Here is a 14,707-nt window from a genome sequence, read left to right as displayed (position 1 = left end):
AACATCCAAGATCAAGAACAGAGCTCCAAAGACAAAAGGAGGGTTTTGTTTGTTTGATATTCTCTGGCAGCCTTCTGCCTAGTGACTGGAGAACAGGAACAAAAATCTATACTTAACTAGAGTGATTTTCCATGTCATCTCCCTATGACAAGTGCCTAGCTTGCTTTGCCAAAAGCCAATACCCAGAGCTCACACAACAGCTATCTACAAGCACAGCACCACTGACCATAGATTCCTTATCCTAAACTAAACTCATTATTTCTCCTTATCTAATGTGTCTAATCTACTGTGTATGGAGGCCTAAAGTCCTCCGAGCATTGCTGCTATGCTGCTGCACAATGGCAGGCAGGAGAGGAGGAGAACAACCTGCCCCAGATCCTGCCAGGTTCACTGTTATACTCTTGCTAAAGTCACCATGTTTCTGTCAAGGAAGCAACCGCAGTTATTCTCAGTGTAACAGGCTGCACCATCACTTAAATAAAAGTAAAATTTATTTGGCATAGGACAGAAAAATAAGAACAAAATCACATATAAAATAAATGTTAAGCAAAAAAAATATTCACAGAACTAGACTGATATTTTATAAAAAGCTCAAACTTTAAGCATCTGATAAAAACATGTTACTTTCTGCTCAGCCTATGTTTTAAGTTATATTTCTCAATCTTTCATGATCTTGTGTTGCTTTGTAAGTCCAAATTTAGAGGCTTTCCTTTGCATGCCACTAGTTTACCTTAAAGAGTATTTACCACAAATGAAGTGTATTTCAGAATGGCAACATACTGAAGGGTTACTCCGTTTTTTAAGACATACGGTTTCTTTTCTTTTAGTCTCCCTACTCACCTGCCGCATACTCACTCATGTGAGCACATAATACCTGTGCCCTGCTTCTGCTAAGTAATTCCAGCACTCCCCTTTCTGCCAGTGCTCCAGGTTTACCTTTTAACTGAATGGTCCAGCCATTTCCACCTCTCAGGCTACAAGATCCTCGTTTTCTCCCAGTGTACATGAAGAAGCATTCCATGAACTAACTACACTTAACATGTTACTGGCTATCTTAGGTAAGAGATTCTCCTTGTTTTCTGGTGAATACCATTTGAAAGATTAAAGTTCATTCAATATATTTTATAGAGTCCATGTACCGCCAAAATAGGTTGTTTGCACCTGACTGAGACAATGATGTTCATGCTATTGCGATGTGGTATTACACAGATGCAACATTTTATAATGTTACATAATTTGTACTCTGGTATCGATAGTGACATTCAGACAATTGGTTTCCGTCTTCTTGAGCAATCTGCTTCTTTCCAGCATCCTGTGGCTGAGGATCCCTATGTAGGTCTCTTGACATTTGACATTCTGCTTGAAATAATGCCAGTTTGATCCTTCAACTATATTCTTTAATTCCAAGGCAAAAAGAACCCTTTCTATTTCCATACTTCTGCACAGCAAATTGTTGTGTTACAATGTATGTGAAGCATGATAGCAGTTTAATTCCTTCATCCTCTGCTCCAAGAGAAACCCCTTCTACAAGTGACATATAAAGAATTGTTTCTGCAAGGAGAAACTACCATTTTTTTAAGTGACAACTTAAAGAACTTCTTCAACAGTTCAGTCTTGCAGATTCTTTCAGTGTTGGGAAATGCTGGCTCCTAAACATGAACTTTGCAACCTTATTTAAGAATTAGTTAATTTACAGAAATACATCTTTCCTGAATCACTAGCTGAGTTTCCTTTAATAGCTTTGAACGTTTATCACTGTGACCTCTCACTGGCTGGTGCAGAAAGTTGTTACCAATATAATGTGTGCTTTTCTTCCAAATATACTGAGCAGAAATTATTGTCACATGGTACAAAAGTAACTCCCATTTTATTTACTGACTTGAATGAAACAAAAACGAACATCTGTGGCTGTTTTCACACAATGTGAGCTTAGTGATGATGTAAAAAGATAGTTTGAGGTGTGAGGGTTTATAATACAGTGCCATTGAAACAAACCCAGTAAATCTTCTATGTAAGCAGTGAATCAGATTTAGTCCTCTAACAACACTGAAGTCAGCTGGGCTGTATGGATATCAGCATGAGACACCGACTTTGGGAAAGGGTTAAATTTCCAGAAAAATTTCCAGAGCAATACCAACAACTGATGGTGGGGCTAACCATTGCCCACCTACACCTCACCTACAGACCAATACAATAGTCTGTCCATACACTGAGTCCAACCTGAAGTTAGCTGACCTAGCACATTACAACAGAAGAACTTGGCTCAAACACTGTGTAATGCTACTGTTGGCACTATTTACATTAGGACTGGGAAGAGCATCACCTACTGATTTTGCTAGTGAGACACATAGAAAAGTTGACTAAAAAAGTTGTAAGGCACCATTAATTCAGTCTGTTTTGTATTCTTCCTTTTTAACACTTCATAGTGAAATAAATACTTTAATACTGATCATTTTGTAAATAGCTACTGATACATGAAGCAATATATTGAATGATAAAATGCTGCACTGTTCTGGAATATACCTAGGGACTTTTATAGCAAAAGATACAAATAGTAAAGTTGTTGTTCAGTGAAAAAAATCCTTTCTCCATTGTTAAGCTATTTTACATATATGCCAACCATCTATTCGGAAGAGCTTTCTATAGTACAAAGAAGCGCTGAACCCAAGCAGCTCAGCTTTTGTGGCGGGTTGACCGAGGGCCTTTTACAAAGCACATTTTAAGGTGAGACTGTAGTTGGTTTGCCAAGTCTTTGGTAGTGGTCTAGAATTTCTGATCAGAAAACCTTGCTCAAAAGATCAAATATAGAATATTTTGAATGATGCAGAGAATTGGCAGAACAATGTGCAGCATTTTCATTGACTTACTCAAAGTAAAAGTCATGCTGGAAGCAAGTAAGTGATAAAAAAGTATAGTTTCTGGAGGGTTTGGGTTCTTTTTTTTGGCTGCATAGCTATTTGGATATTAATAAGGATTTGGCCAGTCAAGGTACTAAAAATATTGTGTTCTTAAATTCAGAATGCTGTTCCTTAGGAAATTATAAGTGCTTCACTTTAAAAGCATGAATACAATAATTTATCCTTTAAGTTATTATGCTAAAAATCTTATTTGGACTTCTACTCCCATAATAATATCCCAAAGAGACAGGCACTTTAAGTGACACCCATAAAATACATATAGAAATTCAGTATTGCGCTAGGTTTGATCCCTGGTGCACCTGTCACGTGGAGGTCCCACGAATATCTGTTTTAAGAAACTCTTACAGCCACGATCCTGCAATTAGGTGTAGTTACATCCCTGCGCCTGCGCATTTAATTGCGGGTTCAAGACCATAAATAGTAACTTAAAATAGGTCGTTAGATATAAAAATGTAAAAACCAGGTACATAATCAAATGCTATCACAGCTAATAAGTTTTTGTAAACAAACACTGAAAAGGCCAAATTAAATTTGCTCTGGCCAAATACAACTCTGTCTCATCCCCTTCACTGTGACTGTCCAGGCTGTCAGGCAGAAAGGGGATCTATCCCTCCATGCCCACTGACAGAGCAAAAAGTCCAATGCACTAACACTTCAGTGGGGTCCAGACCCTTCTCCTCTATATTCCCTAGATTTCGAAGGACTGAACTCATTCTAGCTGTAGAGTGTACTTAGGATCATGCCTCCCATGCTACTGAAACATTTTCTTAACTTACATGACTATTCGTTGAGCAACACCCTGGGAAGCATGGCTACCGATACAGGCTTGGGAGGGATCCCAAAGAGTATGTTGAAGGCACAAACTGTTGAGAAGACAGAGGAGATTTTCAGAGCTAACCTTCTAAAGTCCAATTAACAAAGAGCTAGCATTCAGCAATATTTCAAATCCAGAATCATAATCTTCCCCTAATTTCCAAAGGCATTTTATATGCATTTAGATACTTTTGAAAATGCACTCACACAATGAACTCTTTTCTCATACACAACATTGAAAAGCCATTAAACATATTAATCAATTGTCACAATGTTAGAATACTTTACTCTCTCTTCTATTAATGAAAGCCTTGAAGCTCTCTGCAGAGACTCCTTTCAGCAAAGTTTGAAAGGACAGGCTTCATTATCAACTCAGAAGGCCAGATCTTCCCATTTCTCCTGAACCAGTGCAGACAGCAAATTTTGGAGCTGATGCTCCCACTTGAACCCACAAACCCCAGACCTCCTTCACTACATCAAAGGGCTTTCACTTATGCACATTTTTGACCTAAGCTGCTCTACTGTAATGCCAGTCAAATACAATCTCTCTGAGACTTGTGACCTAAGCCCCAGGAAGCTTTCAAAGTCAAAAGCCATCATTTAATTGTACCAAAAAAAAAACCTGGAAAGCAGTCTGTGGAGCTGGTGGTAGCAATGCTTTACAGCAGGAGCCTGCCACTACAGTAATTGTTGCATTTGTACCAAGGCTACTTTCTGAGGACTCTTTGCATGTAGTCTCAGATAGAGGGCATGACAATAATCCAGAATATGGATGGCTGTGAGCTGGTCCACATCAGAGTAGGAAAGAACTAGGTGACTAAAAACATAACACTATTAAAAAAATAAAAAAGGAAAGAGGGTTTAAAAAAAATCCTCAAAAAGTGAGTTTTTCACTTCTGCTTTTCTTTGGATGATTATCCACAGATAAAAACAAGGCCAGACACGCTCCACCTTCGGGGCAGGATGTGCCATCTATTGTTTAAAACAAGATGTGCTTGGTTAAGATGATGTGAAAAGGTTTAGGATGAACTCCTGGTCACCATATTGTAGGTCTATGGCTTGCAGAAGCAGACGGGCTGAGTCAGGCATGCAAAGAAGAATCCAGGTGCCTCTGGGCTACACCGTTTTCACCAGAAACTGGTTTTTAAACAGAAAATAGATTGTACTTTATCATTCAAATGTTACTGCCACTGTACCCAAAGCAAATGAAACAGCTTTGTTCCAGTTCTCATTAAATTCAAAGCCAGACCTCCCGTGAAGCTCTCATGGGGACAGGGCTGGACACAGTAAGCTTGATGCACATATGTTGTATGTGGTCCACAAAATGCCTTTCATGACAGCCTGCAGTACAAGCAAATAAAATTTATAGCTTTGAGCAACTATAGTTCATGAGCTGCATCTATTACTTTTGTAATAGGGACTGAAGTTTTTTTCCAACTGACAAGCCAAAAGTGGAAATGAAGCAAAACAGACAACTTTCCAATGATGTGGACAGGAGAGCTAGTTGAAGGAAACTTGAAAACAGACGTCAACCAAAGATGAGCCAGAACCCATTTCACCTTGGTATAGGTGGAAGCGGGGGGGCACCTCTTTCTTTTCGGCCAGAACCACCTAAAAGAGAAAGAAAGTTTTTGGTGTTACTCCTCCTGGTTTCTTTTAAAGTAGGAGTTTACATCCAAGTCATTAATTCAGTAACTGGCAAAGATCTTGCCTAGCCATTTTACTAAAAAGCTTTTTAGAGTTTCCGGTTAGTTTATTAAACAACATCAGAACTTCAAAGAGTGTAAAAGAAAGTTTTTAACTAACCTTATCCCAAAATATCTGAAAAGTATATATCTTTTAGTCTGTTGTCCCCTACTCAAAACAGATTGATATCTCTTGATAGCCTTACTATTTTATGCAAACACATACTGTCTTAGTGCTACTTGCAAGACATTCAGATTTTGATTAAAGCAGCAAGCTCTAAATGCAGTAACATTTCAAAGCTCTTAATGTTTTCCCCTATATGAAGATTTTCACTGCAAACTCATGAAATAAAACATTAAAAAACATATATTACTTTGCCTTTCTTTGTGGAGTAATGAGAATGGGATGAAAGCTAACAGGGCAAAGTGAAGGATCAGAGACTAGCAGGAATTTCTGCTCCAAACCAAAACCTCATCATTTGGAAATAGGAGAGAGAGAAAAACACCTGAGTGTATGGATGATTACAGGATAATTACAAGCCACCGATGTCACTGGTTGTGAAAGAAGTAAATTGATCCTTGGGTGTATCAGGCAAAATACCACTAATGAAGACAGGAAACATTTATGCTGCGGTAGAGACATGAATGGGAACAGCATGTAACACTGACTGTAAACGACGAAATCAAACTGAAATGTATACAGAAGGAACCCTTATGATCAGACAACATAGCTTGGAAGCACAGTATAATACATCCTGACTTAATCAGTCAAGCAAAACAAAAGCTGAAAGGAGGATATGACTGTCATCTTCCTGTAGAAGAAAGGGTTGACTATAATGGCAGAGGTGGTCTCTTACAATACATATTCCAACTAAAAAAAACCAAAATTCTCCTCTCAGAAACAAGTTTGAGAGGGCTTGCAGCTGCAAACCTGCATTTACCTTCTTCTTTGGGGTGGGAAAGCATGACGAGGCTGTTAGTCTGAGAAGTTTTGAAACCTTAGCATCCAGAGTCTTCCCTTGTTTTTTAGGATGATACAGTGAAATGACAACAGCAGAGGTGGAATAAACTTACCTCTACTTTCATTTCTTGCTAGTTTGCTGGGGTAACTTCTGTTCATGTGTACATATGGCTCTGGAGGTGGCAAATCAGATATGGGATGAAAAGAAAATCTGCTTTCCCATTCATCTGAAAAAAAAAACCCAAACAAAACCAAACATGCAATTTACTTGTCAGTTTTATGACACAGCTTCAGGACAGTAAACTGACATTATCATCATGTTTGACACATATTTTATGTTGCACAATGCTTACATAGCCAAATATCGAACCAGCATCCTACTGGGAAGTCAAGGAAGAAGATACTTTAGGTTAGTTTGAGAATTAAATGTTTTGTTCTTGGATACAGAATTTTCTGGTATTCAAACTTCATTGATAGACGGAGAAAATTTGAGGCCATTATGATAGCATTTATGATGACAGAGAAGCTTGTATATAGTTAGTGTCAAAAATGAAAAAATACATCAGTTGAAACATCTTGAGACTACAGAGACCCTACTGCTGTACTTAGCGAGTCTATAGGATTCTAAAGAATAAAGCAAGCTGATCAGTTTCTTCATTGAAATAATAGGAAATGTTTATAAAGCTATGTTCTGCATTTGAATTTGGAGGCCCAAGGAAGAAGAAAGTGTGGGCTATCTTAAACTTTGTAATTACTTCACTTGGTTGCTTCAAGACTTTGCAACCATGCTTTTCTTGCAATATTGTTATGTTTTATTGTGTAATGTAATGAACACCTGACTAAGTTTTACCCAGCAGTTCTACATGTGGTTATTTGCTGTGATCCAGGTTTTCTATGCTTCCTCCCAAAGGCTGCAAGTAGAATTCAGTGTGCAAAGGACCTGCAGGTTCTGAACCCTGCAAATATCTTGTGTATGATAAAACGTGTCTGTGATCCACCTGCCTTGTGTGTGAAGCTACTTCAGAAGCATGAGTTCATCGAATCATAGAATCACAGAATAGTTAGGGTTGGAAAGGACCTCAAGATCATCCAGTTCCAACTCCCCTGTCATGAGCAGGGACACCTCACACTAAACCATGTCACCCAAGGCTCTGTCCAACCTGCCCTTGAACACCGCCAGGGATGGAGCATTCATAACCTCCCCGGGCAACCCATTCCAGTGCCTCACCACCCTAACAGTAAAGATCTTCTTCCTTATATCCAATCTAAACTTTTCCTGTTTAAGTTTTAACCCATTACCCCTTGTCCTATTCACTACAGTCCCTAAATAGTCCCTCCCCAGCATCCTTATAGGCCCCCTTCAGATACTAGAAGGCTGCTATGAGGTCTCCCCGCAGCCTTCTCTTCTCCAGGCTGAACAGCCCCAACTTTCTCAGCCTGTCTTCATATGGGTTCACGTGGCTCATGTTCATTTTCTCATCAAACAACACCCCCAAGTCCTTCTCTGCAGGGCTCACTTCTCTGCCCAACCTGTAGCTGTGCCTGGGGTTGCTCCGACCCAGGTGTAGGACCTTACAGCTGTATTTTCTGCTTACTTTTTCTAACTTTCTAAATGCCAGAAATACCAGTTTTGGCCTCCCATAATTAGCTGGTAGATTTACCTGCCCTTTACAAAAAGAAAACAATTAAAAATAAAAGGATGATGAATCTTTAAAACACAGCAACCTCACCTTTTCAATAAACACTAGTACTGACATTTTCAGCAGGATTCTGGCAATCTCTTTCTTCATCTGTTCCTCAGCTTTCAAATCATCATTAAGCTGTTCTGACTTCCAAAGTATCTTAATGTAGCTATCGTCTGAATTCATATTAAGAGAACAATCCCACCTTAGGCTGTATTCCTGCACTGTAGCAAAGCAAAGCATCATGAATACGTTTCCTTTTTTCAGGCTGTTTTTCAAAGGGTTATTTTGGTGACTGTATTGATGACTTTGCAGTTCTGCTCTATGTATGGCATATTTATCCTGTTCTCACTTGGCAGAGTTAACTGAGACGCTACTGACACCTCTGATGGTCAGAATTCAAAGGTCTGCACTAGAAACAAAGCCTCTATCCCAAACCGGTTTTGACATATGAAGGCCAAAAGCTGCTACACGGTCTCTATCAGAGGCAAACAGCTGGGTGCATGGCTTACCATCGCCAGGATCCTGGAAGCCGTTTCTGACAGCTGCTGAGGGTGGAGGTGGTGGCGGCGGCGCTGCTGAGCCCGGCCGGTCGGGGGGAAGCGGCGGTCGCGGTCCACCTCTGTGGCTGTCCAGCCCTGCCCGGGAGGGCAGCTGCGGAGTAGCGGGCAGAGCCCGTGAAGTGCTTCCATTCCTGCTTATGGGAGGAGGTGGTGGGAGTGGGCCTGGAGAAAAACAAGAGGCAAGCACACAAATGATGTTTGTAGCAGGGGTTATTCTGCCAGTGGTAGGCCACTGCCTGCATCCCACAGTCTCCCACTGTCAAATCAGAGAGGGTGGGCTGTCTTAGGTCCCGGGGCAGGGAGCCACCCTGAGCACCCACTTCTCTGCTCTCCAGGGCTCTCTATGGCGTTAGTGCTGATTTGAAGAGAGGAGAGCAGAGTATACCTAAGCATAAATACACCTCAGTGATCATATTCCCATTTCCCTTAGCTACTGAAACCTCTGTAGATGTACTGGTCATTAAAGCCACTTTTAAACCACCATAAATTACATTAGCCACAATGAGCAGAAGTTACAGCTGGAATTCAGGGTACTGTGAAGGTCCAAACGTAGCCCATTTCCTTTCCATGTACCATAGCAAGGCAAGAGGACATGTAAAAGAAGAGCTCTGCTACCCTCAGAGGCTCTTTGCCCATAGGGGTGGTCATCCGTGGGTGTCACAGCCAGGGCCTGCAGTGGCACACAGGGGAATCCAGCCCAGGAATGGCAGCGATAAGCAGCATGGCATCAGCTAACTTGTTTGTAAACAAACATATGTGCTGCATGCCAGGTTTTTAGTAGTTGGAGAACATCCACCTCCTGCTAAATTGGAAACAGACCTCACACGTAGACTGGCATTCCCAGAGTTTGTGTGTCTGAGTAATTGGCGTGGTAACATGACAGGTCAAATACAAAGGCACGGCCCAGGTAGGGCAGGAACAGGGCTGTCCTGAGGGCAGGGGAAGGGCACTTCTCCAAGGAGCCAGTAAATGTAGGCAAGAAAGCTGCTGCTGCCAGGGAGAGAGTTAGGACATGAGGAGATGAAGCAGAGGGTGTGGAGGGCTATGTGTGTTCAAAGGGCTCTCTACCTCTGTTTGGCAGAGTTGGGCAACTGACAATTATGTCCATTTTTATGAAATGCTTCCTTGTCCTGATGAAATCTAGCTACAGACATGCATTTTGAAAAAGAGAGCAGCAGATATCATGTCTCGAGCAACACACATTGAAGCATGCTTCAAGAAATTGGCTATACTCTGTGGGTTTCGTTCCCCTCCTTCCACTTTTTCCTTCTTTTTTCACATATTACTAAAGTTTGCCTTCAGGGAATGGTTTCTAAGAGTGAGAAGCACTTAGCAACCTTCAGAATAGTTTTGCTTGCTCTCTAACCCTACCTAAACCCCATCATCTACATTCAACTGCTGCAGGAGTATTTACATTTATAATTTATTGCTACAACTTCCTTCTACTTATGAAGCCAGCAGAGAGGTGGTGCAAATTCACTAAAACCATCTGCCTCAGAAAGAGCCAACCAGGAAAGCACTAGTGGAAGCAGGGGAAGTGGCTCTTGGAAATGTCTGATTAATTACAGGCACTCTCTACAACTTTGATCCATGCTCCCAGTCAAATGTGACAAGATTTCTCCGCTTTATCTACTGCAGGCTGTGCTGGCATTGTGCCATCCTCTGGGCTGGCAACCAGCTCCACAAAGCATGGTCTCAGGGCCATGTAGATGCATGGCTGCTGTAGGTGCTGTGCTATAAGGGACCAGCACTGGTTCAAGCAGCTGGAAAACAACACTGATGGCTGTCACCTGGGGGAACTCCCATGACATTTATTCTCTAGGATGGCAGGTTTGAGAGTATTCCACATTTTTATTTCCAAAGGACGAAATGGAACGCAGCTCTGTGAAGCTTCCCAGTACGGCCTTCTGTGCAATGCTTCTCCCTTCCTGATGTTACAGGGCCTGGCTGCTTGTGCCTAAGTTCTCTCACCTCCAATGGGAGAAGTATCAGATATTGAGAGAGCTAAGTTATGATGTGCAGTTCTTAAAAGCTAGAAACAATAGTTGTCACAGTGGACAGGGTACGTTAAGAAATAACCGAGAAGAGACAATTCTTAGTGTCATTTGAAATGTGCACATGGTAACTAACAAGTTAGTCACCCTGCAACAGCTGCCATTCCATTTAACAACTGTCAGCTAGGCCTTTCATTAAAATAATTTGTATTTGGCTGTAAGCGTTTGTGTCTGCCAACACGCAGAAGGTCAGGTTCTGCAAACCTCCATTCACAAGAATGGTATTAACTCACACCAGTTGACTCAGGAAGACAAATGCTGTCACCTATCAGAAGCTAGATAAAACATCCTCTTTGCATCAAAGAACCTAATGGGGAAATCCCCTGTTTGCAACCCTTTTTTAATTACAGTAATTATAATGAAAGTTGCTGCGATGTGCAAAGGCACACGTGAGCAGGCTGGTGATGCACAGTGACTATCTTTAAGCCACTGTGATGCCCATAAACACTCATTTCCAACTGCGAGATCCCTTGTGCCTAGCAGCACTATGTTTCCCTGGCAAAGCAGGTGCGTGCACAGCAACAGCTCACAGGGGAAGACGCTGCCGCGAACTGCATTGCTCTTCTCCAGAAATTCTGTGAATCGTAGGTGGTGAATAAGCGATGCCTGAGCCAAAGCTACCTGATGCTGCTCCTGGGTCACAGAGGGTGAAGCACCTGCAGGGCTGCATTGGTGCAGGGTAGTTGAAGATGCTGGGCTACGCTCCAAAGGGCACCGCCAACGCTGGGCAAACCGAAACCTTTCCCTTTCCATAAAGCATCGTCACTTCATCCCTTCGTGCCCACCCCACCAAGCCTGGGACCCTCAGCGTCCCTACCTGATCGGCTGGGGGGGTCTCTGACGGGCGGCGGGGGCCTCTCGCTGGGCGGAAGGGGCAGGGGTCCGGAGCGGCCCCCCCCGCCGCCGGGCGCAGGGCAGGACCCCAGCGAGATGTTCCTCTGGGGCAGCCGCGGCATCTCGTCGCTGCCGCCGGGGACGGGCGGGACGGGGGGCGGCCCCGGCCTGCTGGGAGGCGGCGGGGGCGCCGGGGAGCCGAGGCTGGGCCGGGGTGCGGAGGGCACGGGCGGCTTGCTGTTCTGCGGCGGCGGCACCGGCAGGGCCCCGTCCCGGGCGGCGGGCGGCCTGTGCCCGGCTGGGGGCGGCGGCGGTGGTGGCGGCTTCTCCTCCGACGGCCGGCCCGGGGTGGGCGGCAACGGCGGCCGCCCGGAGAAGGGGGACGCCGCGCTGGGGCCGGGCTGCCGGAGCGACCCGGCCGGCCCCGAGCTCCGGCTGCCCGGGAACGGCGGGGGCGAGGGTCCCAGGCTGGGCTGACGGCTCAAGCCCGGCACCGGCGGCGAGCCCCGGTTGTGCAGGCTGGAGGCGATGGGCCGCGGCGTGCTGGGCACCGGGGGCGGCGCGGCATCGGGCTTGGAGCCGACGTCGGGCCTCGGCGGCGGCATGCGGCTCCTCTGCGGCTCGGGAGCGGAGGTCCGCGGCCCCGACGGCGGCCCAGGGAAGCGCGGCGGGCCGCTCGGAGGAGTGAAGGGCTTGGCGGCTGTGGGGCGGCCTCCGGGCGGCAGGGCGGGCGGGCGCGCTCCCCCGGCATCTGCGGACATAAGAAGGAACATCAGCACAAGTCGGACAGGGTCTTCGTCCAAGGGTTACTTAACGGTCTGTTCCCTAACGCTCTGCAAACACTGAGGCGTCAGCCCCGGCATGTGCACGCACGCCTTCGCGGCACGCAGGAACAGTTAGCAGCACTTTTGATGGCACTGGGGAACCAGTACTCCACAGGAGCAGGTTACGTCCTGGTAAGGCTTCATGAGAGACCGAAGCGGCCTCAAGGTAGCACAACTGACACAGCTATCACACAGCCAGCAATAACACAGGGAGGGAAGAAACACTGAAGAACAAGTATTTGATATCATCAACTTGAAAGCAAAGAAATCTTAGCTTTTAAATGGTATCTAACAACAGTGCAGCAAAAGGCTCTTTTCAGCCCTTTCTAGTAGCTGTTATCCAAGGGTGTACTTGTGCACATCAGAAAAAAGGCAACCAGCTTTGCAGTTGAAGAAGTTCTGTTCTGTGATGCCAGGAACTTTTGTATTACTGCAAGTTCCCAAAATAGGCTGTGACACAATAGAAAGTACCAGCTCTGAGAGCCTGTTTTGTACACATGCTGAAAAATTGCATTAGTCTAAAATATGTAAGGTTTGTAACACCCTACAATCCCCATTGCCCAGTCCTGGGATCCACAAGTGTGAAATCCTACACCCTTAACCTTACAAAACTCACTGGCCCCCTATCTCCTTTGTTCCAAGGGGCACGAGGTTTTGCATAGCTGTTTTGCTAGCCAGAATACAGTGCGCGCCATGGACAAGCCTCCAAGTACAGTGTACCAGCCAGCTGGGATGCCTCATGCACTCCCTACATGGCAAATCATGCTGTTGTGGAGCTGACGCAGATGTACTTTCCATTTGGAAAGTAGATTCTTTTTCCTGGTGCACAAGGGAGAATTAACTTGGAACCCTTTTATGCTCCCCCACCTCTGATCCTGCACATCCACAGCTAGGGCAGGACCTAGTCTGCCTGACTGGACTTTGCAGGTAAATTCAACATTGCTGAGATCTTTAGTTTCCATCTATAACTAGGAGGATGGGTGGAAACAGGAACCTCACTTCTCCCTTATAAAACCTAGTATTAAGAATAAAATAGGATTCAAGCTGAAAAATGTAATTTCCTAAGAGCCTTAAGATATTTGAAGACTTTTTTAACCCCAGCAGGTAATTTACTGCAGTGCTATGAAGGTTTTAAACAATTTCACATCTACTTGTTCACATTGGAACTGCCAGGTCTTTCTTACCAGCATCTCGACTTGCAGCAGATCTGAGCTTTGGCATTCCTGCTTGGAAAAGGCCTCCAAGGCCAGGCGGTCCACCAGCACCGAAGCTGCCACCACCGCCACCACCAAAGCCCCCACCACTGCCACCACCACCTCCTCCAAAGCCACTGCCACCACCTCCACTTGGTCCTTTGGGTTCTGTTGGGAAAAAGATCCCTATGTTAGGCAAGACTGATCCTGCAGTCATCTATTTCATTAGAGCAATGCCTGTAGCTGGGACAAACTTTCAAAACACACTAATCCTTGTTCAGGACCACTATTACACCATGGAAGAGATGGTGCAATAAAGAGCCACTGTGTTTTATTAAGCTACCACTTTCCTTTAGTCTGCTCTGGACTGGAAAGCAGAGAAACAGTTGCTGCAGAGAATTAGGAATGGACATTGATGGGACCTCTGAGAATATCAAGTTATCTTTGTTAGTGTCTTTGTAGCTGCTTGCCATTTCTTTATACCTTTGCTCTCTTCTCTTTCCCTTTTACTTCTCAATAAGCAAACCGAGACACAGGGCAATCTCACAGGAAATGTGGAAGGAAGGAGGAAGATAGAAGCATTCTTCCTCTTGGAGGTGTCTTTTGGGAACGTGCAGAACCCTGTCACTATTGATGTTTCAACATACCTACTTAAAGCCTAGTGGCATTTCTGATTACTTTACTGTAGGTCCAGAAAAACAGTGACAGAATCATTAGTTACTCATTTTTCCAATAGGCAGAAATTACTTGATCTGCCCTCCCTTCCTCTCCCATTTTTTGTCTAAAGCCAATATTTCTGCTGTGAGAAATGTAAAATGGAAGAATTTCTACTGCTACAAATGCAGGGAAGAGCCCTATTCAGAGCACCCCTGCAAAATGAGCAGGCCCACAGGTTGGGATATCAGTGGAAATCAGCTCTCAAATGACAGGCTACATGGCTGAGGATCAATTGCTTAATTTCCTGGCATTTCATTTTCCACAACTTTGGGTGGGTAAAAATTTCATTGACTTTAATGTAATTAAAACATGTGGATGAAGAGCATTTCTAATAATTCCACCCAGAAAAAAAAGGAAGAAGAATGTGTTCATGGTAGAATGTTTCACATCTTTCTTCTCTTTCCTTAAGCCTGTTAGCTCAGTTCAGCTCTGACTCACATGGGGTGTGAACCTCTGGAGGAAC

At 44.2% G+C, this 14,707-nt stretch overlaps 1 protein-coding gene across 2 annotated transcripts in view; it reads right to left on the bottom strand.

The window, feature by feature from the left end:
• Nucleotides 1-473: 473 nt before the first annotated feature.
• Nucleotides 474-14,707, bottom strand: part of WIPF1 (WAS/WASL interacting protein family member 1) — a 55,641-nt gene continuing 41,407 nt past the window's right edge. Inside the window, exons 5-10 of one of the 2 annotated variants that reach the window (XM_034065426.1) lie at nt 13,519-13,695; nt 11,494-12,261; nt 8,572-8,784; nt 7,983-7,985; nt 6,491-6,604; nt 474-5,342 (exon numbers count right to left, since the gene is read on the bottom strand). In XM_034065426.1, coding sequence (XP_033921317.1) covers nt 5,287-5,342; nt 6,491-6,604; nt 7,983-7,985; nt 8,572-8,784; nt 11,494-12,261; nt 13,519-13,695 — 1,331 coding nt within the window. In that variant the 3' untranslated portion in view covers nt 474-5,286. The remainder of the gene's footprint in view (nt 5,343-6,490; nt 6,605-7,982; nt 7,986-8,571; nt 8,785-11,493; nt 12,262-13,518; nt 13,696-14,707) is intronic. The other variant, XM_034065425.1, reaches the window with a different exon arrangement.

The sequence above is a fragment of the Melopsittacus undulatus genome, chromosome 8 (assembly GCF_012275295.1).
Source record: "Melopsittacus undulatus isolate bMelUnd1 chromosome 8, bMelUnd1.mat.Z, whole genome shotgun sequence".
NCBI lineage: Eukaryota > Metazoa > Chordata > Aves > Psittaciformes > Psittaculidae > Melopsittacus > Melopsittacus undulatus.
This window is presented reverse-complemented; position numbering and strand designations above follow the sequence as displayed.